We start from the raw sequence: 15742 nt of genomic DNA, 5'->3' as shown, positions 1-15742 counted from the left end.
GTGCTGGAAAACAACAATATGTCACAGAAAGAGGTTAGTGGGAGGTGGAGAGTGAGCCCACCCCACACTCACCCCACAATGGCAACTCCTGTCCTGTGGGACTGGGCCCAGCTACCCACTCTAAGTAGGGGTCACAATGTTGCATAGGTTTGAAGCGTCCATGCTGCTATATATGGAGATGGTGGGGCAGATGGAGTGATGCTGTGATCCCATGCACAAGTTTGCAACACCATTTGGTTTGAGCACATTTAATTTGGTTTGGATGGCATTTGATGGACTTAATTCAAATTCATGCTTTCTGTGACCATCATGACAAAATCATAGCCTTAATTATAACTAGCCAGGGACTTGAACCTGGCTTTCCCATGTGAGTGTCAAGACCACTGATCTATGCAGTCATTTTCTCTCTTTTCCTGACCTAATGAATATTTAATTATACAAAGTGGAACAGCTCCAACAGGACAGCTTGAGAAATACCTACCCCAAAATATCCAATAGCCTGGCACTTAAGGTATTCATCTGTGGTGTGGGAGACTGGGGTTCAAGTCCCTAATCCAGAGGAGGGTTTGAATCTGGGTCTCTTCCAGTCCAGGTGAGTGTGCTAACCACTGGGCTATGTGCTGTAATGGGGAAAGGCTCTGTCTTGGGTTGTTTGTGTGAAAGGACTGGCGTGTCTTAGGCAGCTAGGGTAAGATGCACAAAAACACTGAGGTACTTAACTGTCTCCTAGACATCACTGACTTTCACAAAATCACTGCTCAGCTGCCACTGAACCATGTAGGCACCTAAATCACTAAAGGCACCTGCATTTCTGCTGGTGGGCATGCCCAAAGCTGACTAAATCCTGACACTGCCCTCACAGCTAACAAGACATTCAGAGCCTAAGCTGCTTCTTTGAGTAGATGCAGCCCTGTATTCCACTTAGGTGTGTGCGTGCCTAGGGCCCTGGAGTCGGAGAACTTTGCTTAGCAATATCTGTAAAGGGGCAGCGCTCACACCTCCTTGCCATAGCCTCTGGCTATATGAGGCGGCACCACCCTGACCCCTTTCATTTCCTTCTTACTGCCTGTGGCTGGAGTCAGAGCTCGGTGTGGTTCTTAACCATGCAATCTCTCACTATCTCTCACTATCTTTTTCTAGTGTTTGTTCTAGTCGCATATAGTTAATACTTAGTGTTAGTTAAATGTAGTGTTAATTACATTTAGTTAAGTATTTCCCTGGTGATGCCTTCACCATGGTTTAAACATTGTTATGTGGGGGGGAGCGATCCCCAACAACAATCCCCACACACTGCTTGCTATGACGGCTATGTCACAGAGCAGTGTGCAATTTCTAGGTCGTTCATGAAAGGGACTCAGCTGGCTAGGGACCTTCGCCTACAGCAGCACCTGCTTGAACAGGCCATGTGGCCTGCTTCAGCACTGAGGACCTCATCAGATTGGAGGTCACCCTCAGGTTCTGAGAGTGCTGCCATTTCATGCTCTGGAGCCAGCGCCTCTCCATAGGGATGGAGGAGTTGTTCCCCATCAAATGCACCGAGGAAAAGGTCACATAAGACCAAACAAGATCACTCCAGGTCTCATGAAAACTCTTCTGCATCCTCCAGAAAGAGTGTGGACCAGCATTGTGTTAATGCCAGCATACGAGAGGGTGTGGGTGCCTCTAACCACTTCCTGATACTGCGCAGAGGGGTCAGAGACCCTCTACCATCGACTCTGATTCTTGAATCCAGTACCGACGAGAGTGATGTTGACACCAGTTGTTTCCATGTCGGCGGCATATCAGGCAGCAACAGACCTCCCTTGCCTTTCCATCCTGACCCCTCCATTGATCCAGGATTTTGCCAAGGCTGTCATTTATAGCCCCATTGCATGAACAGGCCGCTGAACCTTTTGGTCCATTGACACCATACTCCGATGTTCCCCTTCCACAGTCTGTGGAAGCAGGGCTGGTATGGGCTCGGTGCAAGAGACACTGGGAAACTCCTTGGCACCATTGCATTCACACCGCTGATGTTACTGTGGCAGCTCTCACTGCCCTCCACTTTGGAACCATCAGCTACTTCAGTGCCACCACTGACTTTGGGGTCAACACCGCTCCCCCCATCGGGAACAATTTGGCAGTGCTTGGCTCTTCCTCACCTTCAATATATGAGGATTTCAAGGCCTAACAGGACATTTGGCAGTGCATGGCTGCTTCCCTGGGCATTCAGGCAGAGTTCCTGCAGGAGAACGCCATTATGTTGCTGGATATCCTGCAGTTGTCTGCTCCTGGGAGAGTGGCTCCTCTTACTAATGATGCACTCCTAGAGCCTGCAAAGGTTCTTTGGAGAATGCCAGCTTAAGTATCACGTACCACAAAGCACATAAAGAAACGCTGTTTTGTCCCGGTGCAGGGATTTGAGGGCTTTTATTTCCATCTGGACCCAAATTCCTGGTCATAACTGTGGTGAACGATATAGGCTGGCAGGGCAGATTTAAGTCCACTGCTAAGAATGAGGACTCTAAAAGGATGGACTTTATGGGTAGGAAGATTTACATCTCCTCCTCTCTGCAAATGCGGATTGCAAACCAGCAGGCATTGTTGTCCAATTATGAATTTGTAAATTGGATGTCCATGTCTAAGTTTGCAGACCAGCTGTCTGAAACCTCCAGAGAGAAATTTTGGACATTCGTTACCAAAGGCTGCTTGATGGCCAAGACATCATTGCAGTCCATGCTGAACATCATGGACACTTCAGTCAGAGTTGTGGCCTCCACAAGACCATGACAAGGGCATCTTGGCTGCAGAAAATTTGGGCATTGCTCCTGACATGCAGCAGGCTATAGATGATCTGCCCTTCGATGGTTGGGTGCTTTTTTCAGACAAGATGGACGAGACTCAGTACTTCTTCAAGGATTCTAGGGCCACCCTACGTTCCTTGGGTTTGTATGCACTGGCAGTGCAAAGGTGCCACTATGGTCAGCAGCAACAGCAGCAATACTGTCCACAACACACTTATGAGCAGTCTCAGCTTTTCATGGCAGTTTGGATGAGGCTCTTGGGCCACATATCTGTTTGCACGCAGATGGTTCAGTTAGCAAGATTGCGCCTTTACCCCTTCAAATGTGGCTCAGGACGGTTTACCATCTGACTCTTCATTCCTTGGACAGATTGGTCCATCTCCCTCCACTGGTCCTGGACTCCTTGCAGTAGTGGATGCTTCCAGAAAGTATATGTCAGGGCATTCCCTTTGTCCAGCCCCTGCCAACCAGGTCTGTTCTCACTGACATCTCCCTGGTGGGCTGGGGAGCACAGCTGAGGTCACTGAAAATTAAGGTCTGTGGTCAGAGCAGGAGGTGTCACTGCATATCAACATGCTGGAGCTTCAGGCCATCTATAATGCTTGTCCCGCCTTTCTGAACCACATCAGTGGAGCCATCATTTACATATTTACCAACGATACTGCTGTCATGCATTATGTGAACAGACAAGGGGAGCACAATCTTTACTAATTCTGGGTCACTGAAAACGAAAATGATGCTTAAAATAGTTTTCAAGATATGCTATTGGGTCAGTATATACGACCCTTGACTTGGGAATGGCGGAGGATAAGTGAGTTATAAAGGGAAGGGATCTCAATTTAAACCAGAAATGACTAAAATGCATCTTTGACTGGATCTATGAATAGATCTATGACTGGGTTTGGACAGTACTTGCTTTTTAGGCAAAACAATGAATGATGCAATCTGAAGCTGGTATTGCGTCATACATGATATGAATTGCATCATGTTATTCCTAGAAGTCATGGATGATGCAGTCATAATGAAGCTTACATCACTCTGCTGAACAAATTGCCCTATATCAGCTCTAGAAATCATACAGTGTCGTGCTCTCTTATTTGTCAGTGTTTGATTTTGCAAAGGGACACATTTCTGTTTAGCCAAAGTGAGCAGAGATGCCTCATACTTGTGTGAACAGTGCAGATAACTTCTGCTATGTTTGTGGTGAAGTGACTTTTGCATCACAAAAGCGCAGTATAACCACTATGGTTAAGAAAGCCTATCACCTTTATTTTGGCTGCAAAATTGGAGATCAGGACAAGAGGTGGGCCCCACACATATACTGCAACACTTGTGCAACAAATCTTCGCCAATGGTTGAACAGGAAAAGGAAATCTATGCCTTTTGCAGTGCCAATGATTTGGAGAGAGCCAACAGATCATACCAGCAATTGTTACTTCTGCATGGTGCCTCCAGTTGGGAAAGGTGTGTCAAAGAAGAAAAAGTGGACTGTGCATTATCCAAACATTCCATCAGCTATATGCCCAGTACCCCACGGAGAAGAACTGCCGGTTCCTGGTGCACCAGAATCATTCTCACTTGAGTCAGACGAGGAAGAGGAAGAGGATGAAACTTCTGGTCCTGAACCATCAATGTCACAGGACCCACATTTTCTCCCATCCTCCTCCTCTGAACCACACCTCATAACACAAGGTGAACTGAATGACCTTGTCAGGGATTTGGAACTACCCAAGAGTAAGGCAGAGCTGTTGGGCTCCAGACTACAGCAATGGAATCTCCTGGCAGGTGATATTAGGGTTTCCATGTTCCATGACCGTCAAAAGGATCTTGTCCCATTCTTCTTCATGGAAGGTGATCTTGTAGCCTGCAACAACATCGATGGTGTGATGGCAGCCCTCAACATCGTTCACGATCCAGATGAGTGGAGACTGTTCATTGATTCATCTAAGACGAGTCTTAAAGCTGTTTTACTGCATAATGGCAATGTTTTGCCATCAATTCCAGTTGGTCATGCAGTCCATATGAAGGAAACCTATGACAACATGAAACAACTTTTGAGGTGCATAAACTATGACCAACATCAGTGGCAGCTTTGTGGCGATTTGAAGGTTGTTGCTCTCTTGCTTGGTCTGCAGACTGGATACACAAAGTACTGCTGTTTTCTCTGCGAATGGGATAGTCGTGCAAGAGATTCCCACTACATCAAGAAAGAGTGGCCACTCCAACAGTCATTGGAGCCCGGGAGGAAAAGTGTTCAGCATCCACCACTTGTTGAATCAAGGAAGATTTTGTTACCACCCTTACACATCAAGCTGGGTCTGATGAAGAACTTTGTCAAGGCCATTGATAAAACACAAGCAGCTTTCAAGTACCTCCGTGGAAAATTTCCAAGGTTAAGTGAAGCTAAGATAAAGGAAGGTGTCTTTGTTGGGCCTCAGATTCGTGAACTTCTTGGAGATGATGCATTTGACCATGCACTGCATGGCAAGGAAAAGACGGCATGGAAAGCCTTCCAGTTAGTGGCAATAAATTTTCTCGGAAACAACAAGGCAGACAACTACAGGTTGTAGGTGGAAAACCTCCTCAAGGCATACAAAAGCCTTGGTTGCAACATGTCACTAAAGATATATTTTTTGCACTCTCATCTAGATTTTTTTCCACCGAACTGCGGAGCAGTGAGCGACGAGTGATTTCACCAGGACATTGCAACAATGGAGAAACGCTATCAGGGCAAATGGAGCCCATCAGTGCTTGCAGACTATTGCTGGACAGTGACAAGAGATGCTCCATTTAATGAATACAAGAGACAAGCCAAGAAGCACCGAGTAGACACTGAATAAGACTAAACTATGTACATAATAGTTTTTTGCCTTTTGTTTCATTATAAATTTTATTTATATAACCCTTTTGCTGATTTTTAAAGTGTTACATAAACAGGACAGGTGAAATATTATCATGTAAAGCAACCATAAACACATGAAAAGACCTAGGTTTACAATTTATGATTCAAACTCTACTATCTACACAATATACATAGACATAAAATGTAAAAACTTAAATATCTTAGAAACAGTAGCCAATCAGTTGTTTTAATTGTCATATTTGAATTCAGCACATCAAAATACATAATAAATAGCACATTTTATCTCTGAAACAGACGACTTCTCAAAAATTGTAGACCAGTGTAGTCGATTGCGTGCCTGAGGCCCAGAATCATCTCGCAGACCATCTCAAAAGGAATTTTTCCCTGAGTCACGAGTGGTCCCTGAAGACAAACATCCTGCAGGTCATCTTTGCAGCTTGGGGCATTCCAACAACTGACCTGTTTACTACAAGGGACAACAGGATATGCCATCTGTTCTGCTCTCAAGGAAAACTCTGTCCGGGCTCCCTGACTGACACTTTCCATCTCAGCTGGCATCAGCTCTTCTGTATGTGTTTCCCCAATCCCGATCATACCACGGGTGATCCTCAAACTGAAAGCGGATCAGGCCAAGCTCATCCTCCTTGTCCCAGAATGGCCAAAGCAGTGTCGATTCTCCAACCTTGCGCTGTCAATTCAGCCTCCTTTATCCCTTCATCTTCATCCTGACCTACTCACTCAGAATCATGGTCATGCCTTGTATCTCACGCTCAGCTCCCTGCTGTGTGGCTGTTTTGTGGTTAAATGAGGATGAAATGTTGTTTGGCAGCCATTCTACAGGTTCTATTCAATAGAAAGCCCTGTACCAGAATCGCCTGTTTGACAAAATGGAAGCATTTTTTGGAGTGGTCGTCAGCCCACAGAGTTCAACTGATGCTGGTCTCTATCCAGGACATCTTAGAGTACTTGCTGTGTCTTTGGCTGCCTGGCCTTGCCTTTAGCTCTTGAGGTTGCACCCAGTGTTTCATCCACCCATCCTTGGAAGATCAGTCTTTTCCAATGCCATGGCAGCAAGATTCTTTAAAGGCCTTCTTCATCTCCATCCTCCAGTGTCTGGGAGCCAGTTCCTCTGTGGGACCTAATACTATCCTCGTGGACTTGATGGGACCTCCATTTGAGCCTCTGGCATCTTAACCCTTTCTGCTTTTGTGTCAGAGAACTGCTTTCCTGGTTTCAATAACATCTGCAAGGGGAGTCTCTGAGTTGCAGGCTCTGATGGCAGAGCCTCCTTATACATGGTTCTCCAAGGACAAAGTGCTTTATGGCCATACCCAATATTTTTGTCTAAAGTGGTCTCCCAGTTTTATTTGAACCAGGTGGTATGTGTACCCATGTTTTTTCCTAAACTGCAGTGGACGAGAAGCTGGATATGAGTTGACAGTGTGCCCTTGTTGCCAAGAAGGCTAATGGCATTTTGGGCTATATAAGTAGGGGCATTGCCAGCAGATCAAGGGACGTGATCATTCCCCTCCATTCGACATTGGTGAGGCCTCATCTGGAGTACTGTGTCCAGTTTTGGGCCCCACACTACAAGAAGGATGTGGAAAAATTGGAAAAAGTCCAGTGGAGGGCAACAAAAATGATTAGGGGGCTAGAGCACATGATTTATGAGGAGAGGCTGAGGGAACTGGGATTGTTTAGTCTGCAGAAGAGAAGAATGAGGAGGGATTTGATAGCTGCTTTCAACTACCTGAAAGGGGGTTCCAAAGAGGATGGAGCTCGGCTGTTCTCAGTGGTGGCAGATGACAGAACAAGGAGTAATGGTCTCAAATTGCAGTGGGGGAGGTTTAGGTTGGATATTAGGAAAAACTTTTTCACTAGGAGGATGGTGAAGCACTGGAATGGGTTACCTAGGGAGGTGGTGGAATCTCCTTCCGTAGACGTTTTTAAGGTCAGCCTTGAGGAAGCCCTGGCTGGGATGATTTAGTTCAGGATTGGTCGTGCTTTGAGCAGGGGGTTGGACTAGATGACCTCCTGAGGTCCCTTCCAACCCTGATATTCTATGATTCTTTGATTTTATGATTTAGTGTCATCTGCAAACTTGCTGAGGGTGCAATCCATGCCATCCTCCAGGTCATTAATGAAGATATTGTGCATCACCTAAGTGGAATACTCGGTTGCATGTATTTGAAGAAGAAGAAACAGTTACTTATTGTAACTCGTTCTTCTAGATGTGATACAGACATGAATTCCATGACCCACCCTCCACCTCCTCTGCATCAGAGTCTAGTCTCTGGATGCTTGTTGCAAAGGAATTGAGTGGGGTTCGGGCGGCACTGCCTCCGAAAGCCTGGAATGGGGCTATGGCCACGAGGCGTGAGCGCTGCCCCTCTGCAGGTACCGCTAGGGAAAATTCTCTTCCTCTGGTGCACTGGGCATGCACATGCCTAAGTGGAATACACACATCTGCATCACATCTTGAAGAATCACAGTTAGTAAGTAATCTTTTCTTACTCCCAAGCCACAGTGGAATTCTCAAAGTAGGTGTTCCCCTGCCCATCTCATTTGTGCAGGGCCTGATCTGGTTGATGCACTCAGAGCATGCTGAACCCACACAAATGGGTAAGCAAGTCAACACCTGATAGCCTGGTGTTTACAGCAAGCACCAGGAGTGTAGGAAATGTGTGTTCGAGTTTCTGCTCCAAATCAGACAGAGCAGGGTTATGAAAACAGGTCTCCCACACCCCCAGGTGTGTGCAATGGGCTACTGGAGGCTGGACTTGATGGCCTCTTGAGATCCCTTCATTCCTATCATTTTAAAATGGGGTAGAGGAGTGTCTCTTCAATTTTTTGTGAGAAAGAGCTCACCTGGTTTGGGTTTAAGGCTAAGAATCCTGAGCAGAGATAGGCATATCCTTCCAGTCTGTCAATTAGATATGTAAATCCCTTTGTGAATCTGGGGCCTAAGCCCTCTGCATTTCACTCCTGGCCAGCTCAGGCAGTTCCCTGCTCAGTTGCTGGCTTCTGAGAATCCAGTTCATAGGTGGTCAGGCTCCCCATACAATGCATGGGGAGCCTGGCCACCTAACTCGGGCTGTGAATTCCACTTTGTGGCAAGGTACCTAGGAGTTAAGTATTGCAATGCCAAGATCCCCTTTGTGAGCACAACTATGCAGGACTTACTCCCTGCTCACTATATTTTTGGTCCATTGCTGTCATTCACAATGGCTGACAGAGAGTATGCATGCCTCGGTATCTTGGACTGGTCCACTGACTAACCATCTTGCTGTACAACTCTAGGGGAAATACTTTATGCATATCTTTGGAGGGAGCTTGCACGGACAACCATAGAGTCATAGAAATGTAGGGCTGGAAGGGACTTGGAGAAGTCTGGGGGGGAGGGGAGGAGGGATAGCTCAGTGGTTTGAGTATTGGCCTGCTAAACCCAGGGTTGTGAGTTCAATCCTTGAGGGGGCCACTTAGGGATCTGGGGCAAAATCAGTACTTGGTCCTGCTAGTGAAGGCAGGGGGCTGGACTTGATGATCTTTCAAGGTCCCTTCCAGTTCTAGGAGATAGGATAGGATATCTCCATTAATTAAATTAAATTAATTAAATTAAAATTAAGTCTTCAAATCCAGCTCCCTGCTCTGAGGCAGGACCAAGGAAACCTAGACCATCACTGACAGATGTTTGTCCAACATGTTCCTAAAAACCGCCAATGATGGGAATTCTACAACCTCTCTTGGAAGCCTATTGCAGAGATGAACTACCCTTATAGTTAGAAAGTGTTTCCTAATATCTAATATAAATCTCCCTTGCTGCAGATTAAGTCAATTACTTCTTGTTCTATCTGAGCAGCTGGCCCCTGGGGTCAGCCACACTGGCCGCTCCAGAAGTCACAGAATCCATGACTTCCGCAACCTCCGTGACAGACACGGAGCCCTAATTATTACCAACTTGGAACACAAATTTGTTCTCCTTGACTAGCTTTATAGCTACCTCTTTGCTGCCCCTTATTATTATGGTTTCTACAACAACAGACTTCAAGCATACTGCAAGCAGAATCTGGAAATGAATGTTACAGTGGAAAATGTGCTCCAGGTAATTATCACTGATTCATTTTAATTTGTCAACGGTAGTCTTAAATACAGTAAATATTCAAGAAATTCAAAGGGTCCAGCAACACCAGCCAGAAGGGTCTGTGATTTATTCACATTCTCAGAGAAAAATAATTGGCTAAACTGCAGTTAAGATTGTAGGGATACTATAATTTTGGGTGGAAAAGCATTAGAATGCATTGGAATTGAAACAGAATTTGTAAACAAGAATATGCAAAATTTGAAAGTATGGGGATGAGTTGTGGGATAAAACATTTGATGTTTCTAGGCCAACCTGTTATACAGATGTGACTGGGGAAAGTGTATTAAAATGTTTACAAAGTAATACCTGTGTTGTTCTTCAGAGGCTTCTGTGCATCCCTACTTGCAGGTCTGACATCCTCTGGCTTCAAGTTCATGGAACCTCTACTACAGTTGTATCCAGTGGGGGTGCATAAGCCCTCCTAGTGATGTTAGTGCTCAATGTCTGAATCTATATAAGGCAGTGCAGACCCCAGTGTCTTCATTTCCTTCTCCTCTGCTGTGCATAGCATTAGGATCCTCGCTGTCTGTGACTTTCTGCCTAATTATTTAGTAGACCATCTTTGCCATCTGAATTTTCTTTTATTCACTTTAATTAAAAGAAAGAGGAAGTAGTGCAGGAGATTGATCTGGTCTTGGTCCATGCAAAGATGGCAGGAGTAGAGCCCTAGAAAGGCTGTAAATCTATCTGACAGTCTATCTGAAATCAGACATGTATATTTCATGTCTGGTGTGCTCAGGTGAAGCTCACACTCCATCACATTCATCCCCAGAGTATGCCATGATCAGCAATTGAGACTAAAGGCCTATCTGTCTTTCAAACTAGTGACACTCTGACAGCACAGGCCCTGCTATCAGGCTGTCAAGGCAATAAAATCTGAGCCCACAATGACCCTCCTTGGCACAAAAACCCACTACTATTAAATGAGTGAAGACTTGGAACCTGGCTCCAGCCTCTTCACCGGCCTCAACTTGGGCTTCTAACAAGGGTTCCAGTGCCAGGTCTGTGCCTCAGGCAGCACTGACCTCCCCTATGAAGCATTCTCAGGCGTTCTCATCTGCATTGGCACTGGTAATGCAGATAAGTTTGACTCCCCAAATGGTATTAATTTCTGGACCCTTTTATTGAGAGAACATCCTCAGCTATTGAAGATCCTTCTGTGGCACCTGCTGCACCATCCTAGGGATATACACCATCTGCACAGAAGAAACACGGGAAGGAAAGCATAGGTCTGGTTCTGGGGAAGTGAAGAAGGAAAGAAGAAAGCATCATAACCAATCTCATAGAAATTCCCCAGGGCTGATTTTGGAGAAGGTCTCAGCTCCTTAGTCGTCAATGGCCCTGCAACAGCTGCAGACTTCCCCAGTTCATGTTCCTGGTAATCTGTCAACTTTTCCCAAGACTAGTCAACTAGTCCCCACACAAGATTTTTGCTTCACTGGTGCACAATTTGGCTTTGGAACTTTCTCCTGATTCATCTCTGGAATTCCTGTTCAGTGATGCCCAGCGTCTCCCTTTGGCTTCACTCAGGCTCCCTTTGAGTGAACCATCACCATCAGCCTTCATGCACCTCTTCAGTTCCACAGAGCACTCTGTCTTCCATGATATCAGGAGTTCACAGATGTTGCTGTGGCCTTCCCTTCACAAAGCTTTAAGGGCACTACTTGGTGGTACTTGAACTGTGTGGTCTCTCCTGCATTAGAAAAGATAAAGGGTACTAAATCTGCTCCCTGGGCACAGAATTTCCTCACCCAGTAGGAAATCATATTTGTTGGGATCCATGTGTATTGCCAGTTACCAGGCAGCGACAAGACACTAACAGTATACCCTCTAGGATGCTATTGTTCTGAATTTGATTCCTAAAGATCAGAGTAAGGCAGCAAAGGATCTTGCCACTGAAACAGAAGTATGGCCTGTCATTCCCCCCATGCAGCCTATGACACTTCTGCCCCTTGCAACAGAGCCACAGCCACAGAGATATTCATGAATTAAGTCCTCAGACCTTACCCCAGAATCACAAGTGTGAATACAGAATTTGAAAGTTAAGGCCATTTTACTGAAAAAATCAACAAAACCTTAGAGGCTTTTGTGGTAAGATGAGGCCCTGAAATATAAACCCTTGTATCAGAGGCCTGGTATGAGACCTAAGGCTTGAACTAAAGTAATAGTCAAGACTTTGCTAACATAAAGCAAAGTTAAGCTGTGAGCCAGAGGCAGGCCCTGCTCACAGGAGCTGGCAAGAAGAAGGCTGATGTTGCAAATATACACATACCTAAAAGGTACTAAGCACTACTAATATAAACATGTGCCTGGACGGTACCAGAACATTCTGGTACTAGCACATGCCACATAGATAACAAGGAACATGCTGACCCATCCTAAAGACAGGGCAGGAGGATAACATGAAGGATACAGTTGTTTTGTTCGAACCAACATGTACAAAGTGAGAGGTGGCACCCTAACACATAGAGGGGTTGCAGGAGTGAAGGGTTTGTCAGGAGTGAAGGGTTGTCTTGTCTGGCCTACGGGTCTGTGGTAAGTCCCGCCACTGACTGAGCCGGTCCATTGTCCGGGGGCACATATTCGTACTATGTCCTATAGAGTCTGTGGGAAACTATTACTATGCTTCATTTGACAATAAATCTGGCTGGATGCCTTTGAATCTCTGTGGTCATTGGAGGTTCTCTTGGGGTCTGCTGTGTCAGCTATCTGCACAGAGCCGGGGCAGCACTCAGAGGGAACACACACATGCAGCCGACTGTTATCAACATTGAACAGAGCAGAGCACCATACCAGTGACATCTGACGACATTGGTGTGGTGCTTGTATCGTTGGTCTCCAGACCTCAAGTTTGACACCCCAGTTGGGAGCCACGTTCCAGTTTCTTGCACACTCTTCTCTTCATCTACCACCTCCACATTCTTTAGAGACTTTACAAAGCCAAGTCTGAAATCACATCAGACTGCTGGGTACTGAAGACTACACATCAAGGTTACTTCATACAGTTCTTCACTGGCCCCCCTTCACAGATCCTTCTCACAAGAGTTCATTCTGGGAGGAAGTCAACCTACGCTGACCAAACGAGCCACAGAAGAGGGTCCCCAGGAGTTCTGGGTTTCTACTTGAGGTATTCCTTGATCTCCAGGAAGATGGATGGCCTCTGCCTGATACAAGACCTCAGAACACTGAAGAGACAGATCAGAACCTTCAAAATGAGGATGATCACTATGGCAGTGGTTCTCAACCAAGGGTCCGGGGCCCACTGGGGGGCCACGAGCTGGTTTCAGGGGGTCCATCAAGCAGGCCCAGCATTTGACTTGCTGGGGCCCTCGGCAGAAAGACAAAGCCCCACTGTATGGGGCTGAAGCCCAGGGCCCCAAGTCCCACCGCCCGGGGCTGACGCCGAAGCCTGAGCAACTAAGTTTTGTGGGACCCCTTATGATAGGGGACCCCGGGTAATTGCTCTGCTTGCTACCCCATAATGCTGGTCCTGGCTTTTATATGCAGAAAAACAATTGTGGCACAGGTGGACCGTGGAGATTTTTTAGCATGTTGGGGGGCCTCAAAAAGAAAAAGGTTGAGAACCGCTGCTGGTTCGTCATCCCCCTCCCTATTCCAAAGAGACTAAAGGCGTATCTACATGAACATTGAGTTCTCAGCAAGCTGGAGTGAAAATCTACCCTGCACTAGTGTGCCACTCACTAAGTATTCATGTGGACCCTGCTGTTGTGCACTGAAAGTTCCCTGGCACACTTTGATCTACCCCACTTTGAAACAGGAGTAGATTAAAGTGCATTAGGGAACTTTTAGTATGTGTCAGCAGGATTCCTACAGATACTTACCCCACACTAGCATGCCGCACACTATGTTTTCACCCCAGCTTGCTGCAAATTAGTGCTCATATAGACAAGCCCTGATACATGATTCTTGATTTGAAGGACACCTACTTTCACAGACATAAAACAATCACATAGGAAATGCATGAAGTTTTGCATAGGAGAAAAGTTTTTACAATATAGCACTAAGAGTGTTTACTGACCGCCTGCTGTGGTGGCAACCCACCTAAGGAAAAGAGGAATATATGTTTTGTCATATCTATACAACTGACCTCTCAAAGCCAGATCATGGCAGGAGCTCTTCTGCTCTTTGGTCCTGACCTGCAAGACTTTGGGGCTCAAAATCAAGTGAGGCATGTTGAATTGTGCACTTGTAAGAGCCTCACTTTTACTGGCATAGTCTGAGACTAACTTGTGGACAAGATGTTGCTGCCAGAGGACAGATTTCACAGTACCGGTCAAACTTTGCAAACCTTGCAATATCAGCTTTGCCAAATTATCTGGTTCTTTCTGAGTCTTATGGGACTTAGGCAGGAGTTAGGCATCTGGACACCCCTGGTGACACAGCAGTGTGCCTGCCCACAGGCAGTAAAATAGGCATCTAGGGAACTTTTACTGCAAATTCCTGAGCACCGAGTGAGTTCAGGTGCTTGCAGGGTTTGGCAGGGGGTTGTGCATCACCTTGGTGCTGAAAGTGGGACTTAGGTGCCTAAAATAGGGACTTAGGCACCTAATTCCTTTCATGCATTCAGGCCAAGGCGACTAGACCAACATGAGTGGTCTCTGGAAACATTATTGTCTTGCCATCTCTTCTTCACGTAAACATCTGTGCTAAAATGCTTTTCTATCAAGGCAGAAAGGGTCACATTTTCTGTTCAACAATGGTCAGAAAGGAGGAGTCTCTCAGGGTCACATTCCTCATGGACTGGAGCAAGAACTTTATACATTCCTGCCAGTACCTCGTACCCTGAGAGAGGCTAAAAACTCTTGTCATTGCTCCAGAGTATCTCAGAGCGCTGGTATGCCAAGCTGTTGCATCCTCCCTTGAGCTACCATGTCACGTTCCACTATCTCCTGACCTGCTATCTCAGGCTGGAAGAGAATTCTCCATCCAGATCTAGTATCCCTTCATCTGACTGCCGGGTTGATAGATTCTTAACCAACTCTGACCTGTCTTGTTCTGCAAGTGTGAGAAAGGTTCTTCAGTCTAGAAAACGTGTGACACACATGTGCTGTGTTCAAAGTGGAAGATATGCTCCACTTGGGCAATGGCTGAAGGACTGTTCTAGAGTGCTCCCTCCATTCTAGACCATTACCAAAAGGAGACCAGTCTGTTCAATGCATCCCCAAAAGTCCATCAGAATGCAAATTCTGTATGCCAACTCCATCTGCCAGGGTCTAGTGCGGTTGGGGGGTTCATTTCCCCCACACTCTGCAATCACACATTCCGTCTAAGGCTTTGCCAACATCTTTCTCTTGTGAGGGAGCCTCTTTCTGCATGGGACTTGGACTGGGTGCTAGCAAAGGTCATGGAACCCCACCTCTGAACCACTGGGGAACTGCTTTTTGGACTTGCAGCTTGGAGGGTCAGTCAGTTGCAGATTTAATGGTGACCTAGCTGTACACATAAGGCCGAGGGATTTCTATATCCACACCCAAACTTAATTGCTAAAATAGTGATGGATTTTCATATTAACCAGTCTGTATCCTTTCTGGTTTTCTTCCTCAAAACTCACACCACTCCCAGGGGATGTGAGAAGGGCACTCTGTTTCTGTCCGTAGAGAACTAAGCCCTTCTGAAATAGCACTAGGCTAATTTAGCATATGGGAAGAGGTACAAGGGACAGGTTATTTCTTCTCACAGGTTATCCAAGTGGATCACCTTGTCCATTTGTTTTTGTTATTCTTGGACTAAGGTTCCCTTGCCACTATGCATTAAAGCCATTTGTGTGGCATGTTCAAACTGGTGCCCAGTAGGGAGTTCTGTAGAGCACTCATTTAGAGTTCAGGTCACATCTTAGCAAGCACTGTTCCTTAATCTTGACCTCCTGTTTGGAGGCCGGGACTGGGAAAGTAGTGCTACAATTTCTCTTCAGATGCAAACTCCTCAGCCCGCCTT

At 46.1% G+C, this 15742-nt stretch overlaps 1 protein-coding gene across 18 annotated transcripts in view; it reads left to right on the top strand.

Moving 5' to 3' along the window:
* Positions 1 to 15742, top strand: part of LZTR1 (leucine zipper like post translational regulator 1) — a 279906-nt gene that overhangs the window by 246249 nt on the left and 17915 nt on the right. For 16 of the 18 annotated variants that reach the window (XR_010601021.1, XR_010601022.1, XM_065595073.1 and 13 more), the window contains one exon: positions 9643 to 9748. The exons of 1 other annotated variant lie outside the window; for it this stretch is intronic. Coding sequence is in view for 15 of the 17 variants with exons in the window: in XM_065595073.1 (XP_065451145.1) it covers positions 9643 to 9748 (106 nt within the window). In the remaining 2 variants the exon portion in view is untranslated. Of the gene's footprint in view, positions 1 to 443; positions 8688 to 9642; positions 9749 to 15742 lie in introns of those variants that run through there. One more of the 18 variants, XM_065595078.1, reaches the window with a different exon arrangement.

This window comes from Chrysemys picta, chromosome 4 (genome assembly GCF_011386835.1).
Source record: "Chrysemys picta bellii isolate R12L10 chromosome 4, ASM1138683v2, whole genome shotgun sequence".
In the NCBI taxonomy this organism is placed as follows: domain Eukaryota; kingdom Metazoa; phylum Chordata; order Testudines; family Emydidae; genus Chrysemys; species Chrysemys picta.
The sequence above is the reverse complement of the archived record's forward strand: the minus strand, read 5'-3'. Positions and strand labels throughout refer to the sequence as shown.